This window comes from Monodelphis domestica, chromosome 3, assembly GCF_027887165.1.
Source record: "Monodelphis domestica isolate mMonDom1 chromosome 3, mMonDom1.pri, whole genome shotgun sequence".
Lineage (NCBI taxonomy): Eukaryota > Metazoa > Chordata > Mammalia > Didelphimorphia > Didelphidae > Monodelphis > Monodelphis domestica.
The window spans coordinates 76,281,500-76,307,268 of NC_077229.1; the positions used below are offsets into that span (position 1 = coordinate 76,281,500).

General features: G+C 43.3%; 1 protein-coding gene across 1 annotated transcript in view; it reads right to left on the reverse strand.

The window, feature by feature from the left end:
- Positions 1 to 10,728: 10,728 nt before the first annotated feature.
- Positions 10,729 to 25,769, reverse strand: part of BTBD2 (BTB domain containing 2) — an 89,779-nt gene continuing 74,738 nt past the window's right edge. The window contains exons 4-9 of the mRNA XM_007489396.2: positions 25,385 to 25,490; positions 24,302 to 24,499; positions 21,083 to 21,275; positions 19,548 to 19,635; positions 18,739 to 18,885; positions 10,729 to 13,698 (exon numbers count right to left, since the gene is read on the reverse strand). Of these exons, the coding sequence (XP_007489458.2) occupies positions 13,537 to 13,698; positions 18,739 to 18,885; positions 19,548 to 19,635; positions 21,083 to 21,275; positions 24,302 to 24,499; positions 25,385 to 25,490 (894 nt within the window). The 3' untranslated portion in view covers positions 10,729 to 13,536. The remainder of the gene's footprint in view (positions 13,699 to 18,738; positions 18,886 to 19,547; positions 19,636 to 21,082; positions 21,276 to 24,301; positions 24,500 to 25,384; positions 25,491 to 25,769) is intronic.

Sequence of the window (25,769 nt, forward strand, 5' to 3'; positions counted from 1 at the left end):
CGGCACTCCAAGACCATCAGAGCTCTCACCAACTCACATGAAAGCAGGCCGTGGGGTTTTGACTTTCTCTCCTTCGCGCCGGCACCATAGAAGGTAGTTAGCAGATTGCTTGTTGGATATCATTCCTAAGACCCTCCTCAGGTTAATTCAGATGAAGAGAAGGACTGAGAGAGTGGGCAGAGTCTGAACTCAGAGCTGGCTCTCCCTCCATCAGGGCCCCAGTCCAGCAATACAGCCTTAGAGGCCGACTTGTGCAGAGCTTTTTGGTCTAGACCTTCGGAGGGAGGCTTAATAAAAACGTCGTGCCCCAAAAGCTACCGCCATGGTAGGAGGCGTCAGCAGCAAGCACATTCCCCAGGACCGAGGCACTCGGCTGGAGGAGATGTTTGTTATGCCAGCAACATCTGCCCTTTATGACAGAATGGAGGGGAGGCTTCCGAAATAAAAGTATCTAAAAGTGTGCCAAGAGTCTGGAGGGTCCCCTCTCTGTCACAGGATGGGAGGGGGAAAGCGTGCGGCGGAGCCAGACTGACTCCCTTTTCCTGTGCTCCAAGGCACACTTTCACTCTTAAGAGTTAGGGTTGTACTTGGTAAAGCCAGCATGACACAGATTTTGGCCTGCAAGGATGAGAAGGATGCCATCTCCTTGGGGCATGGATCTGGAATGTGATGGAAAACTTGTTGGGACCTGACAAACTACTCCTCCCCATTGCTCATGACTCATACAGGAACACGTCAACCCCAGAAGGGACCTGCTCCCTCCCTCTCTGTGTGTCTCTTTGGGGCTGGGGGCTCGGAGCCAGAGCGCCTGGCTATTGCCACTTCTCCACTGTCCATCTACCACCACCACTGGAGCCTCCTCCTCCATCATCCAGTCAAAGTAGCTGTTCTCTATGGCCCTCCAGGGCATCCCCTCCCTCAGCAAGTTCAGGGTCTGCTCACAATCTTTCCTGTCATCCTACTAAGAGGCCTTCAGCCTACTGAGATTCCCCAACATCCCAGGCCCTGTTAGCTCCTCCCCTACCCAAACCCATCCAGACAAAGACACCCGGATCTTGCCATCACCCCAAAGCATTCCGTTGCCACGTTCGTACGCGCAGACCTCTTTTCTGATCAGTCTTTGTCATTCTATCTTTCCGGATGTCTTCCTTGTGACCCCCAATCTCACCTCGCTTCTCTCCTAGGCCGCATCCCCATGTTTGCTACCCTGTTACTCCCCATCTTCTGTGGGGGGAGAGAATAGTCGCTCTTCTTCCCTACATGAAATAACACGTTTTAGCATTTGGGTTTTTTTGAAATTTCCAGTCTCGTTCTCCCTTCTTTCCTCCCAACCCCCCCCCCCCATTTACAATGATGAAGAAACACTTTAAAATATTATTTAGTGAAAGAAACCTCAAACCAAAATAAGAATAAAGTGGCATCTAGTCTGCTTTGGTCTGGATTCCGACTCCCCTCAGTTCGTCTCTGGAAGCAGGTGGCGTTTTTGTCGTGAGCTCTTTGGCATTGTCTTGTGAAGACTAACAAAGTTGTTCGGTCATTGGTGCCCAGTAATCACGGTCACTGTGAAGCACGTTCTCCTGGTGCTGCTTGCTTTGTTTTGGATCCGTTTGTCATCTCTTATACACCGTAGCGCTGGGGATCCCTTCACTTTCCAACTCGGGGCAGCCACGTTTCCTTAGTGTCTTGCCTCTTCGGGACAGACTTAACAGCCCTTCAGGAATAGGTGCAAATTGCGCTCCACGTGGGTGCTGTCCCACGTCCTCCGCCCTTCTGTCACAACAGGCAACCCGATAGATGTGAGCTGGTGCCTCGGAGTCGTCTTCATTGGCGTCTAATGCGCGGCACCCTTTTCTGTCCGTTATCATTTATCAGTTACAGGGAACGACTTCTTCGTGTATTTGAGAAAGGAGGCCTTTCTTAGACGTGCATCTTGTTCAGACCACGAGGACAGTACCGTGTCCTCGTCATCCTGCTCCGCCCCGGCAGCAAGCAGATTCCTAATGCCCAGTGTGTGCGCTTCCCTGGCAGCCACTTCCCATGAAGCGCGTCCCTCCCCACCTCCCCATTTGGTAAAGCCCTTTCTTGCCTTTTATGTAACTTACCCTATTTTTCCTCTTCCTTCCCCTTCTTGCAATGTAGTCACCCATTTAAATATATCATCCATTATATATGTATATGTGTAATATCCCATATATCAAATCACACCCTTCTGTGTATACTTTTTTTCTTTTTTAAACCCTCACCTTTTGGCTTAGAATCAATCCTGTGTCTTGGTTCCAAGGCAGAAGAGGGGTCAGGGCTAGGCCATGGGGGTGAAGTGACTTGCCCAGGGTCACCCAGCTGGGAAGTGTCTGAGTTCAGATTTGAACCCAGGACCTCTCATCTCTGAGCCACTGAGCCACCGATCTTCCCCCTCTGTATATTCTTTTTAACTGCTTTAATGATAATGATCTTAGGAGTTAAAAGTGTCACCATCCCATCAAGGATGTAAACAGTTTAACCTTATTGAATCTCTTGGGATTGCTTTTCCCCGTTTACCTTTTTGTACTTCTCTTGAGTTTTATACTTGAGAGTCAAATTTCTATGTGACTTTGGTTTTTTCATCAGAAGTACCTCAAAGGCCTATATTTCACTGAATGCTCACTTTTCCCCTGAAGGGTTATACTGTTGACGGACAAGTGAAAATTCTTGCTTATTTGTTCCTTTGGCCTCTGGAATATTATGTTCCATGCCGTCCCATATTTTTAATATAGAATCCGCTTATCCTGACAGCAGCTCCACAATATTTGAATCGTTTCTTTTTGGCTGCTTATAACCTTTTCTCCTTAACCTGGGAGCTCTGCAATTTGGCTATGTTTGTTCCTGAGAGTTTTAGACTCAGTACTGTCATTTCTATTTTATCCTCTGGAATATCAAGAGCCATTTTTCTCGATGAACTCTTGAAATTCTTTTTTTTTTTAGTTTTTATTTATATATATATTTTTTAATTTTATAATCTTTTATTTGATCATTTCCAAGCATTATTCGTTAAAGACAAAGATCATTTTCTTTTCCTCCCCCCACCCCCCATGGCCAACGTGTGATTCCACTGGGTATCACATGTGTTCTTGATTCGAACCCATTGCCATGTTGTTAATATTTGCATTAGAGTGTTCGTTTAGAGTCTCTCCTCTGTCATGTCCCCTCAACCGCTGTAGTCGGGCAGTTGCTTTTCCTCGGTGTTTCTTAAAATTTCCCCTGGATTTATTTTCCAGATGGAAATTTTCTATTTTATCATTTTGACCTTGTTTTATTGTTTCTTGTCTCAATGAGTCATCAGCCTCTACTTGCCCAAATCTACTTTTTAAGGAGTTTTCAGTTTTTGTACATCTTTTTCATGTGGTCATTTCTGTCTTCTCTTCATTGAATGTGTTTTAAATTACTTTTCTCTTTTATCTTCAAATCAATGCCTATGTATTGGGACCAAAGGAGAAGATTGGTGGGGGTTAAGTGACTTGCCCAAGGTCATACAGCCAGGCCTAATTTGAACCTAAGACCTCCTTCCTTTAGTATTGACTCTCAATCCACCCAGGCAGGCTTCCAGGTCCCTTGTATATGTCTCTTTTCCATTTGGCTAATTCTGCTTTTTAAGGTTCTCTTTGGTAGATTCTGGTTTTTTTAAATTTTTTTTCCCTTTTAAACATTATTTTATTTGGTCATTTTCAAACATTATTCATTAGAAACAAAGATTATTTCTCCCCTCCCCCCCATCACCACCTCTCCCAATGGCCTCTGGGTATCACGTGTCCTCAGTCCAAACTCTCTTCCATGTTGTTGGTACTTTCATTAAGGTGTTTATTTAGCGTCTCAATCATATCCCCTCAACCCCTGTAGCAAGCTGTTGCCTTTCCTCTGTGTTTTTACTCCCACCATTTGACCTCTGCTTGAGGGTAGTGTTTTTTTCTCCTTGATCCCTGCAGATTGTTCAGGATCACTGCATTGCCCCTAATGGAGAAGTCCATTACATTCAATTATACCACAGTGTATCAGTCTCTGTGTACAATGTTCTCCTAGTTCTGCTCCTCTCGCTCTGCATCACTTCCTGGAGGTTGTTCCAGTCTCCATGGAATTCCTCCACTTTATTATTCCTTTTAGCACAATAGTATTCCATCACCAACATATACCACAATTTGTTCAGCCATTCCCCAATCAAAGGGCATCCCCTCATTTTCCAATTTTTGGCCACCACAAAGAGCGCAGCTATGAATATTCTTGTACAAGTCTTTTTCCTCATTATCTCTTTGGGGTTTGGATCAACACCTCACACCCTACACCAAGATAAACTCAGAATGGGTGAATGACTTGAACATAAAGAAGGAAACTAAGTAAACTAGGTGAACACAAACTAGTATACATGTCAGACCTTTGGGAAGGGAAAGACTTTAAAACCAAGCAAGACATAGTCACAATATGTAAAATAAGCAACTTTGATTACATCAAATTAAAAAGTTTTTGTACAAACAAAACCAATGTAACCAAAATTAGAAGGGAAGCAACAAATTGGGAAACAATCTTCATAACAAAAACCTCTGACAAAGGTCTAATTACTCAAATTTATAGAGTTAAACCAGTTGTATAAAAAATCAAGCCATTCTCCAATTGACAAATGGGCAAGGGACATGAATAGGCAGTTTTCAGTTAAAGAAATCAAAACTATTAACAAGCACATGAAGAAGTGTTCTACATCTCTTATAATCAGAGATGCAAATTAAAACAACTCTGAGGTATCACCTCACACCTAGCAGATTGGCTAACATGACAGCAATAGAAAGTAATGAATGCTGGAGGGGATGTGGCAAAGTAGGGACATTAATTCACTGCTGGTGGAGTTGTGAACTGATCCAACCATTCTGGAGGGCAATTTGGAACTATGCCCAAAGGACACTAAAAGACTGTCTGCCCTTTGATCCAGCCATAGCACTGCTGGGTTTGTACCCCAAAGAGATAAGGAAAAAGACTTGTACAAGAATATTCATAGCTGCACTTTGTGGTGGCAAAGATTCTGGTTTTTTTAAAGCATTTTTTTTTTGGTATTTTGATTTTCTCTGTTGTTGCTTTCATTTCCCAATTTTTCATCTATTATATTTGATTTAAAATCCTTTGAACTCTAGTAATTCTTTTTGGTCTTGAAACCAATCCATCTTTTTCTTGAAGGTTTTACATATAGCATTCTTGATTTTTGTCCTTTTTTTTGAGTCTGTGTTTTGGTCTTCCCTGTCATCAAAATTAATTTTTTTGCTGTTTGCTCATTTTCCAGCATTTCTAACATTGAAAAAAAAAAACTTGTGATAGGCCTGTTCCCATGGGTGATGTTGGCACTAACGCAAGCTTCACGGTCTTTGTGCAGCTGCCTTCAGAGTGAGACAGATCTGGGGGTCTATAAGCTTTCAGTTCTAAGGAGACGTCACACAAGAACTCTCCTGACCTGAAACTATGCCCAAGGTCTCCCGCCACCCAGGTGGCTCCCCATGGGACTTCCCTAGAGCCAGCAAAGGGACCCCGTAATGTCCTGGCACCCTGGGGCGCCACAGGCCCCTGCGATCCTTTTGTCTTAGCCTGAGAAATTCATGTTTGTTTGGAGCGGGAGTCGGTCTGTGGACCTTCGCCAGTTCTGCTCTTGCCCCATTAATGCCAGGCCTCTGCCTTGGCTTACAGCTGCCACCCATCCAGTGTTTTTGCTCCTGTTTTAGTGTTGCTGCATCTCAACGGGTTCCTCCTTTCACAGCCCTCTCCTCCCACCACATTCTCCATCCTCCCGCAGCTGGCCCTTGCCGGCCCATCCCAGCGTCTGGGACACGTGGCTTTCTCTGCTTCACCTCTTCGTCTCTTCCATCCTCACTCTCGTTCCTGGGCTCCCTTCACAGCACTCGGCCCCAGCTTTCGTGGCTTCAGCCATTTCCATCCACAAGATTGTGGGTCCAACTCCAGACTAGTCTCAGAGCCGTGTAGAAGCTCAGACTTCCTTCGTGCTGCCACGGCTGCCTCCGAGGACTTTGGCTCTGGCCCGCTCCTGCCTCCCTCGTGTACCCAAGGGCACCCCCAGCCCCTCACCATCCGGGATCAACGGTGAAACCTGGTTTGCCTTTTAAAGGCCTCCACAAGTGGCCCCTTCCGACCCTACACCAGCCTCCACCATGCTTCTGACACAAGACACGCTCCCCTCACCTTGGCGCACTGTGGGGGCAGCGGGGTGGCTCGGGGGATGGAGAGCCAGGCCCAGAGGGGAGGTCCCGAGTTCAAGTGTGGCCTCAGACACTTCCCAGCTGTGTGACCCTGGGCAAGTCACTTAACTCCCATTGCCTGGTCTTTACTGCTTTTCTCTTGGAACTGATACACAGTATCCTAAGACAAGGTGAGGGTGAAAAGCAAAGATGGATTTTTGAAAAAATAAAACCAAATCCCACCATCACAACTTCTTCCTGGGGGTTTCCCATCTGCTACTTGATCTCCTTCCTCTGGAGATTAGCTGGTGTTTGCGGCGAGTTTGTGGGCATTTACACGCACACACACACACACACACACACACACACACACACAGAGCTTGTACAGGGCTGCTGGCACCCCTGGCACGAAGCCCAGGGCAATAGAACGAGGGCAAAAGGCTGGGGATGAACACAGGTGTGTATTGGGGTCCAGGGAGCACCGACGTGAGGGCACACGTGTGTACCCGCTGACACACCAGCAGATCCTGGAGCCTGCAGAAGGTACCAGCCAAGACGGAAACCATCAGACGGGGGGGGGGGGGGGCTGGGACCCCGACACTTGCTGGGACTCGTGACCAGACGGGCCTCCGTAAGGGAAAAGTTCTGGAAATTGTTGAGGTTTCGCAGGGGGCCTCCGACGTCGGGGCGCGGCTCTAGGCTTTCATGCCCACAGGCTGTCCTCACTGCTGAGAAGAGCTCATCAGCCGCAGGATTTGAACCTGAGTGATGGCCGGTGACTTAAAAGGAGTTCAACAAAGCCAGCGTGGCACCCCGTGAGTACGTGAAGAGTCACAGAGAGAGAGATTGGGAAACGCCGCAGACCCGTCGGAGCTCAGCTGGAGGAAGCGGCGGAGGGGCAGTTTTGGTTCGCCTTAATGATAAAACTTACACCAAAAAGGTCGAGGAAATAAGGGGAATTGCTATTGGGAGAAATGACAAACCTGAGCAGTTAATAGTCTATCCTGTCATGTGTTGTAAAAGGAAAAAAGACAAGAAAGCTCAAAACTGAGTCCAAAGATTTTTTAAATACCTAAAGTATCGATAGCAAAAATAAATGATCTAGAAAACAGATGGAGAATCAAAAGAAATTTATAATCAAGAATAACTAGCAATTGTACATAAAGGGGGGAATGGATCTTGATGAAAGAAAGGACTTTGAACATTACTGATAAAAAGCTCAGATTTGCATAGAAACTGAACTCCAGACACCGGAGTTGAGAACACTGCGTGGGATAAGCTGCCTAAGCTAGATCTAGGGAGATGATGGGGTGCGGGTGTCCCCTCCGTCATAGAGAGGCCTGGGGGTGGTTTCGTTTTCATGACCTTGAGAGCAGAAAGAGAGGAAGAGGAATATGGGGAGGGGCGGAGAAGGCCATGGAAAAGTTATTTCACAGAATCAGTATCTAAACAAGCAGGGGTGGGAATAGGGAGCGGACAACTGAATCTCATTCTCACCTTAAGTGGATGTGTCGGGGAAGAACACACAAGACATTCAACAGGGAAATAGGAGAGAAAGGGGAGAAGGAGAAACAGGGAACTAGAAGAGAGATTATGGGGCAGATTAGTCCCAAGCAAACAACTCCAAGGATGTAGGACAACCTGAGAGGGTGTCCATTAACCAGACAATGAAAAATCCAGTTAGGGCATATTAATGCCCAAATAAACCTAAAGAGGGTGCTTCAGGAAACCGGAGAAGATTCCGGTGAGCCGATGCAGAGTGAAACAAGCAGAACAATTTATACAATATTATAAAGACACTTGAAAGTGGGAATTCTGGTCAGTATTTTGATCATATTCCAGAGGAATAACACCAAAACATACTGCCCACCTCAGAGGTGTGTGTATATACCTCTGTATGTGGGGTGTTTATTACCTGCACAGATGTGTATATTTGTCATGTTTCTTTGGCTCGGCAGAGGTGGAGAAAGAGGAGGATTTATGTTGATTTTAAAATTCTCTATTGGGGTGAGGACGCTAGGTTCAGTGGAGAGTCGGGAGTTCCTGGGTTCAAGTTTAAGCAGACATTTCTCAGCATTACTGTTCGTCTGTCTTGAAATCAATCCTTCGTCAACTTTTAAATGGAAGGTAAAGGTTTTTCTAAAAAAGTCCTTAAGGGCAGCCAGACCCCTAGAAGAGGGATGGGCAGTTCTCCAATTCCCAGGTTCACAGGGCAGAGTTCTGGAGCTGGAAGGGGCCTTGGAGTCCAACTGCCCCATCTGATGGACAAAAGGCTAAGTAACGTCCCTAAAGAGAGCGGCCAGATGGGAGTTTAAGCCCAACTCTTGCCTCCAGCAAGCTGAAGAACTGCACTGAAGGGAGTGGATTTTGCTGAATGGACCAACGACAAACACTCAAGTCATGGGAGGAATAAATCTCAGAAAACAGCTGAAGCCTTGAACGTAAGCTCTCTGCCTTCGTGTCCCCAGTGCCTAACCTAGCAGCCTTTGGTGAACGAGTGAGCCAGCGCCTGAAGCATGGGTGTCCCTTCCTTCTGCTGTAACTCGTGTGACTCCATTTAGGGTTTTTTGGGCAGAGGTATGGACGGCTTTGCTATTTCCGCATCCAGTTTATTTTACAGATGAGGAAAGAGTCAGACAGGGCTAAGCGTGTTGCTCAGGGACACAGCTAGTGTCCGAGTTCAGATTTGGACTCTAGAATCCGAGTTTTCCTGACTGCAGGCTTAGCACTCTCCCCACTGAGCTACCTTGTTGCCCTATTTTAATGCTTATTTTTCCTCTAAGATAAAACCAAATGACTTTTGCAATTGCAATGACAAAGAAATACAAACACCTAAGATGGAAGCAAAAGCAAGTGAGGACAAGTACACAGAGCTTCAGCAGCCTTGTGATAAGGAGAAGCAGAAGTGGCCAAGAGAAGGCCTGGCTTGGAAGGCAAGAGCAAAGCCAGGGCTCTGTGGGGCTGGACAGGCCAGGGCTGCTGCTCGCGATGGGTGGAAGAAGGGAGGGATAAAAGATTCACAATTCAAATGGATTTTGATGCTAAAAAGAAGTAATCTTTCAACTGAAGAAGAGGAAATGGTCAGCAAGGAGCTGAAACCAAACCCAGGCAACAGAAGCTCCTCAAAGGAGGACTGAGGTCGTCATTAAGCCTGGACCAGTGGGGAGAGCCCGCCTGAATGATGATCATGGCTGAGCCCCTGGAAGCAACGACTGAAAGACTGAAGGACGGGAAAGGCAAAGGTGTCAGTGTTGGTTTTGCTTTTGGTTAAAACCAATATTGGCAAGTTTGTATCCCCAGGCTTGATTTTTAATTATTGGCAACATCTAGCATGAATGATTGCAAGTGAAATGAGGAGCATTTAGAGAAGGAAAGCAGCGGCTATGAAGCGCCGCCTCTCCTGTGCCCGGCCCTGCACTAAGCCACTCCCCGTCAGACCCTCAGGCAGGCGTCACTAGTCTTCCATTTTAGCTGAGGCCCTTTTGGCAGGCGGGCGGTCACCCGGTAGGAAGTGTTGGAGATGGGCTCTGACCTCGGGCCTATCCCCTCCTGAGCCCCCGACCAGGCGGCTGTGCATCCTGGACTTTGGGTCTGGCTCGGTGATCCGTTCCCGAGCTGTCAGGAAGGAGTTGGTTTCTGTTGGAGGCACCCGCAGGCCTCTTCTAGGCCCCGGGCCTATTGGGCGTGCCTCCCCAGTGCAGAGAAAGCACTAAGCTAGCAGGGACAGTCAGTACACCAGGGGCAGGTGTAGAAACGAGTAGTAAATCTGGGGTCCAAACCTTGGGCGAGTCGCCCAGCAGGCGCGGGTCAGCTTCTGGTCCTGGCAAAGAGCCAGAGTTCTGAACCAGCTACAAAGCTGAGCCAAATCTAATGAGAAGACATTGAACAGAGAAGCGTGAAGGCCTGCACTTGGACTGGAGAAAGGGTCCACCGAGGTCCTGTTAAAAGCAGCCGAGGGTTTCGGTGGATCGGAACCTCCACGAGTCATTCTGCGAGAGGATCAAGACGGGATCTTCGGGCTGCACTGAGAGGAGCTGCAGCCACAAGGAGGCGGCTTTTTGGGGAAGGAGGAGAGGAAGGTGGGGGGCTGGGGGGACGCGATTCCTGAACCCAGATACGGGTCAGAACCAAACACACACTAGGCTTCTAAGAATGAACTAACCATCGCTTGAGATGAAGAGGGGTTGCTGAGATATCAATGCCAACCCAGGCTTCGGGGAGACATTCTTAGGCAATCGTCATGTGCTTCTCAAGAAAATAAATTAACAACCCATTTCATGATACCTATGTAGAAAAACAACCAACCGACCCTACTTACAAACACGGGAAGGGATTACGGAGACAGAAGAGGCCGCACCCCATCCAAAGGCAAGGGCGATTTCATACCTATTTTCAACAAGTCAAGCCACACTCCAGGTTTCCCGGTGGGCCCCGCTCTTTCTGAAGCGGCTCCCCAGGAGGCCCCTTCTTCCTCAGACCCACAATGCACTCGGGCACCTCAGCACAATGAACGCTGTGTCTCCAAACATTAAAGACAACCAACCCCATGTCTTTATTGATTACCTATTTACAAGTCACAAAGCTGGCCAAAAGCAGAGTGTTTGAACACTGAATATGAGAAATCATTAGATACATTCATCGATATAGCAATGCTTATGAATCTAGACATTCCCAACTCCAGTTCAGAGTGGACATGATACAAGGAAGTTCTCCCACTTGAGGAGACGGGCGTGTTCGGCAATGCGTTACATTCATCCTAGCTACGATGCCCAACCTGCAGAAAGCCATAAGAATGTACATTGCTCGGAATATGTGTACACATTTATTTTATTTTTTAAAAATCATTTCAATAGGATGGCGTGAGGGATCACACCTTTGCCATGGCTTCTGGGAGGAGGGATTCTGTCGAACAGAAGGAATCACTGAAACAGAAAACCTGTTGGAATGAACACACACACCCCAACACACAGACAGGCAAATCACCTTCCCGTGACAAGTGCTCAGTACAATACCCAAGGAATGTCCTGCTTTCTTGGGCAGGGGGACGGGACAAGATGAGAAAGGAAGAGGGGGAGGGCAGGGAGACCCGATGGTGTCCCTCCAGCACCTTTATACAGAGAACTCCTACATTCAGAAACAGTACCAAGGGAAAAAGAAATCCAAGGCAAACGCTAACAAAAGAGCAAACGGAACCTACCTAGCAGACATTTTCCTTCGGAGCAAGGGCTAGCGGGCTTGGTCATTCACTGAGGAATCTAGCTGACACACAGAATGATTTCGGGTTCCTGACCCAAGGACTGGATCTAGGACATGAATACTGGCCGTCACCAGCACACTAAGTCTGGGCCTTCGAGCTTTACTACCTCTGTTCAATTGGGTTTTACAGTTATTGCCCGCTACCAGTTTAGTGACTGCCTGGCTGGCAAGGCCTAGCTACAATTTGTGTAGAAGAGAAAAGGGGATCAGTATTTCACCCCAATAAGAAAACTGCCCTCAGATACAAGTCCTCAGACCTCGAACAGCAAGGCAGAAGGCAACTTCCTGGCTCTTTGCTGTGAGGGAGGAGGTAGGAGGGCAGGAGGCAGATATGGGGCACATTAGTGCCCAGAGAGATAAGCCAAAAGAACTAAGCCACACGTTCCAACACGGTAGAAAATAGGCCCATCTTGGTCTCCCTTTCTGACACCGGACACGGCTCCCTCAGCAGCCCTGAAGAGAAAAGCAAGGGAACAATAAACTCTGGTCTTTTTTGCCCTTTGGGGATCTGAGTAACATCCTTTGACCAAGATATAAAGAAAAGGGACAGGGAAGTGGCTCCATGCAATTCTCAAATAAGGAAAATTTGACATTTCTGTGAGTATCCAGTTGTAAATAAAATTTCAGAGTCAGTCCCCTCCCATGCACAAAGTAAAAGGGGAAAGGGACGTCCTCACTCTTCTACAGTAAGAACAAGGCAAAATCAAATGGATATAAGCTGCCCCCTTCTGTACTGAGGATCTGTCCCAAGCATAAGCCCTTTAGAAAAAGGCTACAGAGAAATTAGCTTCATTAAAGCCAGGAAGAGACTGGCCCAGGCAAGCCCAGGCTCCACTTCTGACTACAGGAGGACTAAGAGGAACGGGAACAACCAAGTACAAAGTCTGCAACGTGTTCCTGAAATGTTTCCTAAGCCCAGGGCCATCTGTCAAGGAGCCCTCTGGGCTGGGTGGTTTCCTGATCTAGGCTCTGGGCATCTAGGAATCCACACAGGTGATGGGCACCAGGGAACACACACACACACACACACACACACTCACTCACTCACTCACTCACTCACTCACACACACACACACACACTCATTCTCACACAAAATAAGAATGAATTCTCTCCCTTCCCCAACCCCATACATACCCCTCCTTATAGGAGAAAGGTAAATCCAAGAATGCATTGCAACGTGCAGTCTACAAAAATAAATGACACAGACAACGGCAGTTTTGGGGGGGAATCTGGGATCAGGTTAGTTCACCTGACAACTCCTGCCGCTGAAAGGACTTCCTTTTTCTCTCCTCAACTGGCTCCCCGAGACATTCTGGAGTCACCCCCAAACTTACTGGACACTAACAAAATGGTGCCACTATCTAGACCCAGGAGCAAAGTCTGATGTGGCACCCTGGGATCCCACCTCTGCTCCTCTTCACATGCTATCCCTCACTTACAGATAGGTGGTCAGTTAAATTGGTGCCACCTATTAGACATACAGCCTACTGAACATACAGATTGTCTCTAGTTAACAAGGGGCTACACATGTCCCACGTGCATCCCAGGGCTCTCTTCAGACAGTCATTTTGCAGTGAATCAAATTTCACCGTCAGGTGTCCCTGGACCCAGAGGGCAAATGCTCTTTCCCCTGTGTATGTGTAAGGAGTATGTGGGAGGGAAGGGGGAGAAGGAGATGGCAGGGGTCAATATGACCCTCTTTTTTTTCTTTTTCTTTTTTCAATCTCTTAAGGGATTGTCTCATTACAGGAAATTTCCCACCTCAACCAAAGTATTTTTTTTCATGCTTCTAATCAACGTAAAAGCATCTACATTCATTACAATTTTTAAAAATGCTTTTCATGAACTCAGAGGATAAGATAACCACTAAAATGGAGGCAGTCACTAGCCCCATGTGACTATAGTGGATTCCTGTAAACCAGTCTGTGGGGAGAGCGGCAGCGGCATCACTAACACGAGGCAGAAACATGGAGGTGTGTGTTGGGCCAGCCTCGCCCATTGGCACGGTTGGACTCAGCCGGAGAAGAGGGGGAGAAGGCCCTGGGCGGCCACTCCAGGACAGTCCTGCCAGGCAGGCCATTATGTGTAGAAGATGATCTCTGGGATCTGTCCATCCTCCACAGAGGTGCCATTGTTGTTTCCAGCTGCATAACAGAATGTGAAGCAGGTCTTGGCCCCTGTTGTGGGTGACTCGCGGATCACTTTACGCAGGCCTTTGGTGCCATAGTGGGAATCCGGACCCTGGATTAGAGCAACAGAAAGAAAAGTCTAGATGAATGAAGAGCTTCAGATGTGGTTTCCCTTTCTGTTGACTGAATTGTACCTATTCCCAACCCCCCCATCCCAAGACAAGGATAATCTTCCTCTGTACAAATGAGGTCTGCTGTGGCAGAGCCCTACTGGTGGACTCGACACCAACAAGGACTGTGTTTGACCACGGGCCAGGCAGCACCTCATCTTGAGGAGCAGACTCAGAGTAAGGTCCAGGGCAGGGTTCAATCCAGCACATGGGAATTGAGGACAACAATAACTCATTAGGAAAGCTGCTGTAGCAACTGGTAAAAAGATGTTCCAAATGCATGTAAAATGTTAAATGGATAGGAACATGACTTTTAAGTTCCAATCTGTGTTTTGGATTTTCATAGCTCTTTCCTCATAATAATCCTAAAAGATGGGTGACATATTGATAGCTGAAGAGAGCCTGGGGTTGAAAGAGGCCAAGGCTTGGTCCCCATCAGGGAAGTGTTAGTGCTAGACAACAGATCATCGGCTTGACTCCATGCCCAAACCCATCCCTAAACATGACCATTTTCCATGATTACATCTGCTTTTTAAAAAGAACTTTCAGTAGTTTGATAGGTATGGCACTAAATAATTAATTTAGGTAGGATTGTCATTCTTATTATATTAGCTTGTCCTATCCATGAGCAACTCATGTTTTTCCAATTGTTTAGATCTAGTTTTATCTGGGTGGAAAATGTTTTGTAATTGTGTTCGTATAATTCCCATTTTAGTCTTGGTAGATAGATTCCCAAATATCTTCTATTGTCTAGGGTGACTTTAAATGGAGTTTCTCTCTTTTTTTTTTTAAACCCTTACCTTCCGTCTTGGAGTCAATACTGTGTATTGGCTCCAAGGCAGAAGAGTGGTAAGGGCTAGGCAATGGGGGTCAAGTGACTTGCCCAGGGTCACTCAGCTGGGAAGTGTCTGAGGCCAGATTTGAACCTAGGACCTCCCGTCTGTAGGCCTGGCTTTCAATCCACTGAGCTAACCAGCTGCCCCCAATTTGTTCTTTTTCTAGTTTTTTTAGTTGCATGCCCAATTCATTGATCTCCTCTTTATTTATTTTGTTGATACAGGCACTTAGGAATATAAAATTTCAACTGAGTACTGTTTTACCTTTATCGCATAAATTTTGATACGTTGTCTCCTCATTACCATTCTCTTCCATGAAATCAGTAATCGTTTCTATGATTTGTTCTTTAACCTACCAGTTTTGGGGAATTTGATTAGTTTCCAATTAACTTTAAATTTGCCTCTCCGTGAACCCTTACTAATTTATTGCATTATGATCTAGAAATGTTGCATTTATTATTTCTGCTTTTCTGTATTTGTTTGTAATGTTTTTAAGCCCTAGTACATGGTCAATCTCTGTATATGTACCATGTGCTGCTGAAAAGACAGTATATTCTTTTTTTTCCCCTATTCAATTTTATCTAGATATCTATTAACTAATTTTTCTAAAATTTAATTCACTTTCCTTACTTCTTTCTTAATTTTTTTATTTGATTTATCTAGATCTGATAGGGGAAGAAGGTTGAGGTCCCCCACTAGTATAGTTTTACTGTTTCCTGTAAACCTCAAATTTCCTTAGGAGGTTTACATTCCTCCTTAAGTTTCTTTAGTTTGTCCTTCAAAAATCTGGATGCTATACTACATATACATATTCATAATGTCTATATGTAAAAAGATCCTAAGAGCAAAGTTTAAGAACCACTGAGATATACATATATATGTATGCACATACATATATACATACATTTGTGTAAATGTGTGTGTATGTATGTGTGTGTGTGTGTGTGTGTGTGTGTGTGTGTGTGTGTGTGTGTGTGTGTGTGTGTGTGTTTACCTCCATGGTTCTCAAACTTTTTGGCCTCAGGACTCTTGCCGTCTTGAAATTTACTAAAGATTGTCCCACAAAGAACTTAATTATATATCAATTTTTACTATATTGGAAATTAAAACATTATGAAAATACTTTTGACCTTGTGGATCTCTTGAAAGGACCATGCTTTCAGAATCCCTGATCCATTCTTTATACTGAGACAGAAAGAACAATGTTTTACTTATACACTGACAGAAAAGAATGAACCATGCGACTTGCAATCTCAGTGAATAATGAAATCACACTTTAAATTACTTGGGCAGCTTTTTGTGGTGGTAAAGAATTGGAAATCAAGATGATTTCTATCTTTTGGGGAATGGTTGAACAAATTGTGGTATATAATGATAATGGAAGACTACTGTGCTATAAGGAATGATGGACAGGATGATTTCAGAAAAACCTGGAAAGACCTACACATGAACTGATGCAGAGTGAAATAAGCAGAACCAGGAGAACATTGTACATAGTAACAGTAATATTGTGGAAAGATCAACTGTGAAAAACTTAACTGCTCCCAGCAGGACAATGATTCTGGACAATTCTGAAGGAATGAAGTTATGACAAAGAATGCTATCTACCTCCAGAGAAAGAAGTCTGGAGATGGAATGCAGATCAAAGCATACTGTTTTTCACTTTAGTTTATTTAGGTTTTTCATTTTGGGGTTTTGGCTTTATGAGAGTATTCTCTCACAAAAAGGAACAATACGGAAATGTGTTTTGCATGATAATACATGTATAACCCAGATCAAATTGCTTACTAGCTCCAGGAAGAGAGGAGGGATAAAAGGAGGGAGACAATTTGGATCTTATAATGTCAGACAACTTGTGTAGAAAATTGTTAATACCTGTAATTTGTAAAATAAAGTATCTTTAATAAAAGTTACATGGGCAGAAGACTAATCTTCATAGATGGAATTAAAAAAATAATTTATTTATTTCTAATATTTTTCCATGGTTATGTAATTCAAGTCCTTTCCCTTCTCTCTTCCCTCCCCACCTCCCAGAGCCAATGAGCAATTCCACTGGGTTATACATGACTCATTGTTCAAAACCTATTTCCATATTATTAATATTTGCAATAGTGATCATTTAAAGTCAAAATCCTCAATCATATACCCACATAGCATTTCTAAGGCATTTTACAGATTATAAAATGCTTTCCTCACAATAACTTAGGTGATCTCATTTTAACTTCTGAATGGTCACTCTCCTTGGTCACAATGCAGCTTCTTGGGGGAATCTCTATGCTCCATATGCACCTTCTTCTATACCCTCTTCTTCCTTGGCTTGTGTTACTCTCCTTTTTACTACCTCTCTGACCATTCCCTTCTCAGTCTTCTAGTCTTTCTGCTAGTTTACCATCAATTCCTAATCTCCTAAACTTGAGAATCCTACAAAGCTCTATGCTGGGAAATTCTCTTATTCTTTCCCTCAATGATGTCATACCCTTCTCATGTATTCAATCATCACCTCTACATAGAGGATTCACAAATCTATGTATTTGGCCTTCATCTCTCCAGAACTCTAATATGGCATCCCCACCTGCCTACTGAACATCTCTGACTCAATGCCCCATTAACAGTTAAAATTCATCATGTCCAAAACTGACTTCATCATCTTCTCCTCTAAACACACATCCTCCTCTAAACTTCCCTATTTATGTTAAGGTTACCAACCTTCAAGTCCACCAGATTTGTACCCTTGAGAGATCATCCTGGACACCTCTCTACTTTACACCCCATACTCCATGTCCTGGTAACTCTAGATTCATAGTACATCTCACATCTCTCACCTTCTCTAGACTTCCATGACAACTGCCCTATATTAGTCCAACCGACCACCACTGTGAATTCTCTAGGCCAGGAAGTTTGCTTCTCAGAATTCCACAAAACTTAAGTGATTCTCCCCTAATGTGGGGGGCTCTCTTTCTCCTAAGGGCTACTTTTACCTGTGTCTATGTAGTAGCCCATCATTAAACTATAAATTCTCAGAAAATGGGAAGAGTTTTATTTTTGTCCATATCCCCAGCACACAATTCAGAACATTATACATAGAAGGTGCTAAACCAATGTTTACTGAATTAATCCATTTTACATATGAAGAAACAGAACCAGAGAGAAAAAAGTCTCATGCATGACCACACACCTAGTGGGTGGCAAAGGTGGTAAGATAATATACAAGCTTTTTTTTAACCCTCCAGTGCTCAAATGCTAAAATCTTAAAAATAGGAGTCAGGGTTGGGACTCTCCCCAGAAGCACTTGTGATAGAGACATGAAGAGAGAGAGGTTTTGCAGGACTTGTGGACCAAGATGCAGGGCTGGAGACCTAGCTCTAGATGTCAGTCAAGAGAAGATTCCAACGGAATGTTCCCAGGAGGGGCAGTTGGGGGCTTTTGGCTGGCCACACTGAGAGGAGAAGCTGGGTTTTTAGACTTTGTCTCTGACTGGAAGTCACTCTCTCGCTCCCTGGAAGTTTGAGGCTGGCTGAAAGACCTTTTTTCTCTGGGGATGAAGCTGAGAAAGGAGACCAGCCAGGTTGAATTTGTGAAGAAGAAAGAAGATTTTGAAAGGGCTGCTATCCTCCATCTTCCTAACTGTCTCAGAGTCAGTTTGTGACTGGAATACTTCCTCAAACCTTCCTAAAATTATCCCCATATTTTAGGGAAATCCTCATCCTTCTTACCTCAGTTTCCCATCATGTTATCCCAATAAACCCCTTGACTGATAAAGCAACTAGAGTATCTTTATAGTTCACTCAAGAGGGAGGGAAGAAGCCTGAACAACTGGGTGGAGAGGGTTGGTTAAGGGAGGAGTGAGGGAGGAAGGAGTTTAGGAAATAGATTGATACATCAGCAATCAGTAGGGATCAATAGGCAAATCCCAGAGTGTCCTCCAGTATCTATCTAGAGCAGTATTCCCTGTGTACCAGCATCCCTGTGTGGTAGCATCCCTTAGCATTTTTCTTTTCTACCTCCATTACCAATAAGCAGCTTTAGGTTCCTGTAGCAGCTCTCTCAAGTCACAGCTGGAGAACAGTAGTTTCCCCTCAGTTTACCTTCTCCATTTCAATCAGTGATAGTTTCCAGTCAGTTTACTTCTTCTATTTCACACTGTACCTTCAGTGTTGCACATGCCGTGTAGTTAACATTGGGCAGAATCTCCACAGGTTCCTTAAACATGACCCGGAATGTATTAGAGGACCCGTCACAACTGAAGCCAGTGTCATTCTGACCCAGGACCGTGTTGCTGTCAGTGTGAATGATCTGACAAGCAGAAGAGGAGAAAGAATGGATTTTCTGCATGGAAAAGCTCCAAAGGTAAAGCTTGTGAGAAAAACAGAATTGGCATTTTGACCATCTGTCCCTCTGCTTCTACAGTACAAAAGCTGATTATCAACAATTTTACCAACTGATATTTCAAAATTTCACTAAAGAATTTAAAATCCACTTTTCTTTGGAAAGAGTACACATGCCTCTGTGTTTCTTCATCCATAAAATAAAGGAGTTGGCTTAATCCTGAAGGTCCTCTCCCTTGCATTCAGACTATATACACATGCCAGAACTCCCAAAACTCACATTTGATAATTTTAAAAACTCAAAGAATTTAAAGAGCTTCAGTGCACATTCCTAAAGCAAAGTTCTTTTGATCAGAACAATTCGGTGATAATTAGAACAAAAGAATGATTATTCATATTCTGAAGATAACAAAAGAAATTTAGAGAGCTTATGAGATAGGATGTAGAAAGTAAGGGCTCCAAGAGCTTCATGCAGGGCATTGGAGTTATTAGCTAGGAAATCAGTCTCTGATTTTATTTCAGGGGAGGTGATCTGAGGCCAAGTAGTTCAAAACATCAATTCTAAAGTGAAGCCTGTCTTATGTAACTGCACAACCACACAAAGTACAGATGAAGTAAGACTAACGATACCTGTATGTTGACTTGATAATCCGTTGGTCCATGTATTGATCCATATAATCCAAACCCAACCACAAATATCCTTTTGTTAACTGAGAACCTGAAGAGATGAGAGTTATTAGCCTTTTAAAATATTCTGATATTAAAGAGCCAAGGACAGAATTGCAAAAGGAAATTTAAAAGAGTTCTTCCAGTTGAAGGACAGACTGAAAATACACAGGAAAAAAAAAAAGTTTTTCTTTAATTATTTGCTCATTTATTGGGTTCTGCCTTACTAGAAAGATGGGGTTTGAGTTCAAGTAAAATTTTACCCTTTGTTTTATATATTTATATATAATATTTACACATTTACTTTTTTTTTCAGTTGATGGGGTAAGCTTATTAATTAATTAATTTTTAATTCTGCCATCAACCAGAGAGATAAACCAAAGGACACCATACCAAAGTCTCTCAGCCTGTAGAGAGCCAGAATTTTGGGCTTAGTACTCTATGAAGCATTTGTTTTGGGAAAATGATTTGCTCTTCAGTCTTTCTAGGACTTCTGGAAGATAAAAACCATCCCAATGAGCTAGAACAATTGTTCTGGATTAGAAAAGCTTTAGATTTGTATCAAGAGCAAAATAATCTGAAAATGCATTGTAGTCTCATACAGAGCTATAATGTGTGGAGGGGTGTTTGCTTCTTTCACAAAGAAATGTCCTCAGACTGCTATGCTTTTATAGCTCTGGTTTGTTTTGTATTTTTTTTTAATTTTCTGTTTTTAAGGTTTATTTTAAGTTTTCTGTCTCCTACCTTCTCATTAATTCTTCTGGCAATGGTCCCTAGAGGGGATGCTGGATGAAAGGGAGAGAACCATGGGGAAAAAAAAAAGACTTCAGTCCCTTTCCAAATTTCAGTAGGATTAACTGCATGTAAGTGCTTATGCGTTTACACAAGGTAAACAAAGGTAACTTCAGGAAACTGTAAAGCTCCTCTCCAAAACAAAGAGCCATACTTGTACCACCTCTATTCTATCAACATTATGACCCATGTACCATGGTCATACAAACAAGCCTGGGTGCCTGTCACACACAGACCCATGGAGAGGCACCTGGAGGGATAAGCAGGCTGAATATGTAACAAGTGAGGAACTTTAAAGGACTCTTGGATACTCAAGAAGACTTTTGTCATTAGGAGAAGGTGAACTCATCACATGTCAGTGGTGACAAAGGCATGGCCTGAGTCCAGGGTGTTTTTGTTAGATGAGGAGAAATTGAGAGAGACCTAGAACATGCAGTCTCCAACCTGTGGCACATTCATGGGACAACGTGGATCAGAATTACAATGATGGGCTGTATCTTCCCTGATGGAGGGATATTGTAACTGAGAGGACTTCAGGCCCATCCAAGGACAGTGCAGTAACAAGTGGTAGTTCCTTTGGCAGGACAAGGATATGTGTCTCTTTCCCCTGGGTGAAGGTAGAGGTAGCAAAATGATTTACACAAGAGCCCGAATTAAAATCTACACCAAACCACAGGTTCCTCAGTGCTGACAGAACTGAAGCCAACCTGATCCGGTCACTGGTTCCACTATAGCCCCAGCGGCTCTCCACCTGCTGAAAACGGTTGATGCTACACTCCTTCCCTCGCAGACAGCAGCGTGGTCTGTCGATGAACTCCACTCGGGGCTTTGGGTTCACGGTAAAATGGAGAAACAGGCTGACCACTTCACGGTCAGTGAGAATGCCTGACTGAGCAGGCCCTAGAGCAAAGAACAAATACAGGAAAGGTTCTGCTTGACCACCTCTAAGAACCTCGTGAAGTCCTGTGGTATAGCTGTCAAACTGGCCAGGACCAGCCCAGGCCTCCCCAGAAACACAAGATCCTTGTCTCTCTGGACCTGGTCTAGCCACAGAAATGAAATACACAGATAGGAACTACTTTCAAATTAGCAAAGTATTTTGGAGCCAGTCATTTCTCTGAAGTACTCAAAACATCAAGACACAGGAAGTGGGATAGGCTAGGTATAACTCTTTATTTTCCTTTCAAAAGGGCATTAAAATAGAGTTCTAATTTACTAGAACAATTTTCCATAGGATTTAAGTAAGGGAATTAAAAAAGAAAATTCAATTACCACAAAAATCATCTGAAGAATGTCAAAAAAATAGGCATTTTAATTTTCCTTTATGAACAAGTTGACTTGTCATAGTTACTTGTTCTGGTAATGATATACTATATATATATACATACATATGTGTCTATAGGGACAGGAAAGCCTCATTTACCTGGTTATCATCAGGGAAAATGTTTCAAGGAAGCAAATTTCCTGAATAAGGGAAGAGCCACTTAAAAAAAATTTTAAGTGTCTTTCTTTAAAGATAATTTTTGCTGAAAATTTTTCTAAAATGTATTTTACCTACTCCCATGCCTCCTCAAACAAGATTCAGAGCAATATGCTCTCTATTCTCAATGCCTCTGGGTCAGCATTAGGAACAGCAGTTTAGGAGACCATCATAGAAGGAGGTCCTCAGGGTCTCTTGAGCCTATACTGAGCCTATACAGTGCAGCCTCAGGCTGCGCTGCTTCCCAAGTATAGCTGAGCTACCTTCTACCTTTCATAGCTTTTCCACCTCTTGTCTATTATCTTCCCCTCATTCTTCAACTTCACTGGGTGTGATCACTCACCACAATCTCTGGGAACCTTAGCTGGACCTTTTAATAAGTGGAAACAACTTGCATATGGCCCTCCTGGTACTGCTAAGAGGAAAGAGCTTTATAAACCTTCAATTGCTAGAAATAGGAGTGATTATGATAGCACATGTATAATCTATATCATATTTCTTGCTGCCTTGAGAAAGGGAGAGGAGATGAGAGGAGGGAAAGAATTTGGATTTTAAAATGTCAGAAAACAAATGTTAAAAAACTTCAGGCAATAAAAAAAGGTATACACACATATATATATACATATATACACATGCACACACACACACATAAAGTCTTTGGGGATGTGTAAAGGGAACCCCTTTCTCCCAGGATCATGAACTTTCTGCTCATCAGAGCCAGCCCATTAGTGTGGCTGGAATGCTCCAAACAGAAACTTTGGCTCCTGATATACGGTAGTCCAGCACACAGGGAAAGGAAGTGATGTGGAGAAAGAGGAGATAGAAATGAGACCATAGAGAGAGGAAGTGCTTCTCTAGAGGTCTTTGGCTAGGGGTCTTTCTACAATTTGGCGTTGGTGGCTGAGGTGGAAGACACTCTCATGGGCTGGTAAGATTAGGGTGGTAGGCTAGGAAATATTTTTTTATTTAGATTAAAATTATATGGTTAAAAGTGACTATCATCCTCGTGACTTTAGGGTTAATTATTTTGTAAATGGCAACCACAATAATCTTTTTTTAAACTAATATTATATTTCCAAACCAATTTATAAATATTACATTTAGCATATTACATTTAGTATAATATTAATTTTTCAATATTACAGGGAAAACTAAAAACTAAAAAAAAAGAAAGAATAAAAGAAATAGGAACAATTATTCACTGAATATCTGAATATACCCTGAGATCTAGACTAGCTATCATGAGATGTGCAAAAAAAGTATAGTGTTCCTCTAAAATACAGTCTCTCATGGAGATAAAATTTTCCATGGCAAATAATAATTTCAAACAGGAATCAAAAAATAATATTTCACAACACAGATGGCTCACTGAATAATGAGTACTGAAAAGAGAATTCAGATCAGACACTCAGGAAACTCTAAAAGCCAAAAATATCTGAATTTCATGGGCTCCAGAAAAGAAAGTAGGAATGCTTCAAGCTTTGATTAACAATTGTTATCTAAAAAACCTTAGCCTATTCTGTGTGTATGTGTAAAACAGAAGTCATATCTATAGGATCTGATTATAATACATAAATCTGGAAATTGAAGAGACTCTGAGAGCAAAAGGAAAACACCACCTTGTCAACGTGACTCAGATAAATGGCTATAAAAAGCTATCCTGACCTGAAACCAATCCCTCCACAACTCTAACATATTCTCTAGATAATGAATCAACCATAGTGTGAGCCTACTATATGTTCCATTTCATTCAATCCACCAACACTTACCAAGTGCCCGGAATGTGGATTATCATTACCAATATGTTATGACTATGGTATCAGATGGTTGTGAATCAAGGAACATCAGGATTTCAGAAGACTCCTAACTGCAGATGACCCAGAGGGACATGGAAAGATGCACTTCCGGCACCATCAAGCTGCCTGATAGTACTGATGATGACCTGCATTTTATAAGGGGCATGAAGCCATGTATAACTAATTAAGGAGATGATGAGTCAGTCATGAAGTGGGGGGAGAGGGTACCAGATAGAAAATTTCTATGCTACATTGGTACATATGCCCATAACATTAAAGAAGACCACTTTCAGAGCATGGATGAGGTCTCCAGGGTGAATTTACAGAACGAGGTAGCCAGGAATCACAAAGTGTGAAAAAGGGTGGCACCCACATCCGTGGTAAACATGATCCCATAATAGACTGGTGGGTCCACTTTAGGAGAGAAGCCAGCCTGGGTCACCGTCTGCAAACAGCCTTGAGGACACTGGTGAGGCGCTGAGGCATATTCAATCTCCAGGATTTTGGGAACCTAGTGAACTCTGGGGATATATTTTCACATCTTTCAGAAATAAACCACTTACTAGGGGATTGGTTTAGTAACACTTCCTCCCAGGTTTTCCCATTATAAAAGTTTTTAAGGATCCTATAGATCAAGACCAGTGAATTACCTGCAGCAAATTCTTCAATTGTCATCAGAGGGAAACGAATGAGAGAGAGGGCTTTGCCCAAAACTTTCCGCTTATTTTCTGGAGTCACTGGAAGTTGCTGCCGCTGACACTCTGCCTCTGACCAGCGGACCACTGCATTAAATAAACGAACCTCTCGAATGCCCAGGGTATCCCGCTCCAACACAGCAACAAGTGTGTCTAAAATAAAAAACAAGAACTCTGTCACTGAGTCAAATTAATGCCATTTTTGTTTGTGTACGTTTTGCATTTTTACTTGTTTTTAATTGAAGAAGTTGGTTCTTTGAGAGGATGAAACTGCTGTGTCTTAGAAATACCCCACAACACCTTGGTTAAGGGTGCTCCACAATAATGTCCCTCACCCACTGGATCATCTGGACTGCAGTGGCCAGGAGGTGACCATCTGAATGGGTACTAGAGCTCCCCCAAGTCTTGGTTTGCCAACACCACATGATCTCCTGAGGAGGCAGCAACATTTTCCCGTTTGCCTCATTGTCTTTCTGTGGTTATACCAACTAGTTAATGCTTTGAGAAAGGGAATACATACAAAGTCAGTGCTTATCTACACCCAAACCAAAGCTGAGCCAAATTAAGTTCAATTTAGGACTAACAGTCTGACTCAATAGTGGTACTTGGAGACTATGAGCATAAGTATCTATCTCTACAAACTGTCATAAACTCTTGATTAAAAATGCATGACAATTTACCTACAAAGCCATGGACTTCTTTTTTTATTTATTTACAAATTACAAATTATTGTAATTTATTACTGCTTTTTCACCAGCTGGTAAAACCCTAGGTATATTTGCTTGCAGCCTCAGGCAGGTTTAAGAACAAAAACATGGAAAACACAATTGAAAAAAAAAAAAGAAAAAAGCCCAACTATCTCAGGAGCTAAAACAATGACTGCTGGATTTAAAAATCAAGATTTGGGTAGACTCTAATACTGACTATGAATATGGCTAACGGTACCCTGTCTGAAGCTGATGAGTATGTGTGGGTCACAAAAATGTATCTTACACCAGGTCACCAGTGGGGCAAAGGTGTTTCAAGAGCCAACATTACCTAAATCGATGTCTGTGAAACCCTCTGCATTGATGGCATCTGATGTGTTTTTATCTATATTCTCCAAGCACAGGCTGGCCAGCTGGGGTTCATCAAAAAGTCTTGCCTAACAAAAACAATAAGAAATAAAAGAATTGATATAGAAATGTTTTATTGATGCATTTTGTCTTTTAAGTCTCAGTGATTTATAATCCTACCTTCTCCCATACACTAAAACCTCTGGTGACAAAAAAGAACAATTAAGCAGCAAAAAAAAAAAATCTGACAGTGATCACATCTGCTAATACATACAAGTATTCTGTCATAGTAAGCCCCCTGCCTCTTTGCCTTGTAGATTGATGCTTCACTAGTAAAAGATTTTTAAAAAACCAGAAATTTATAAATG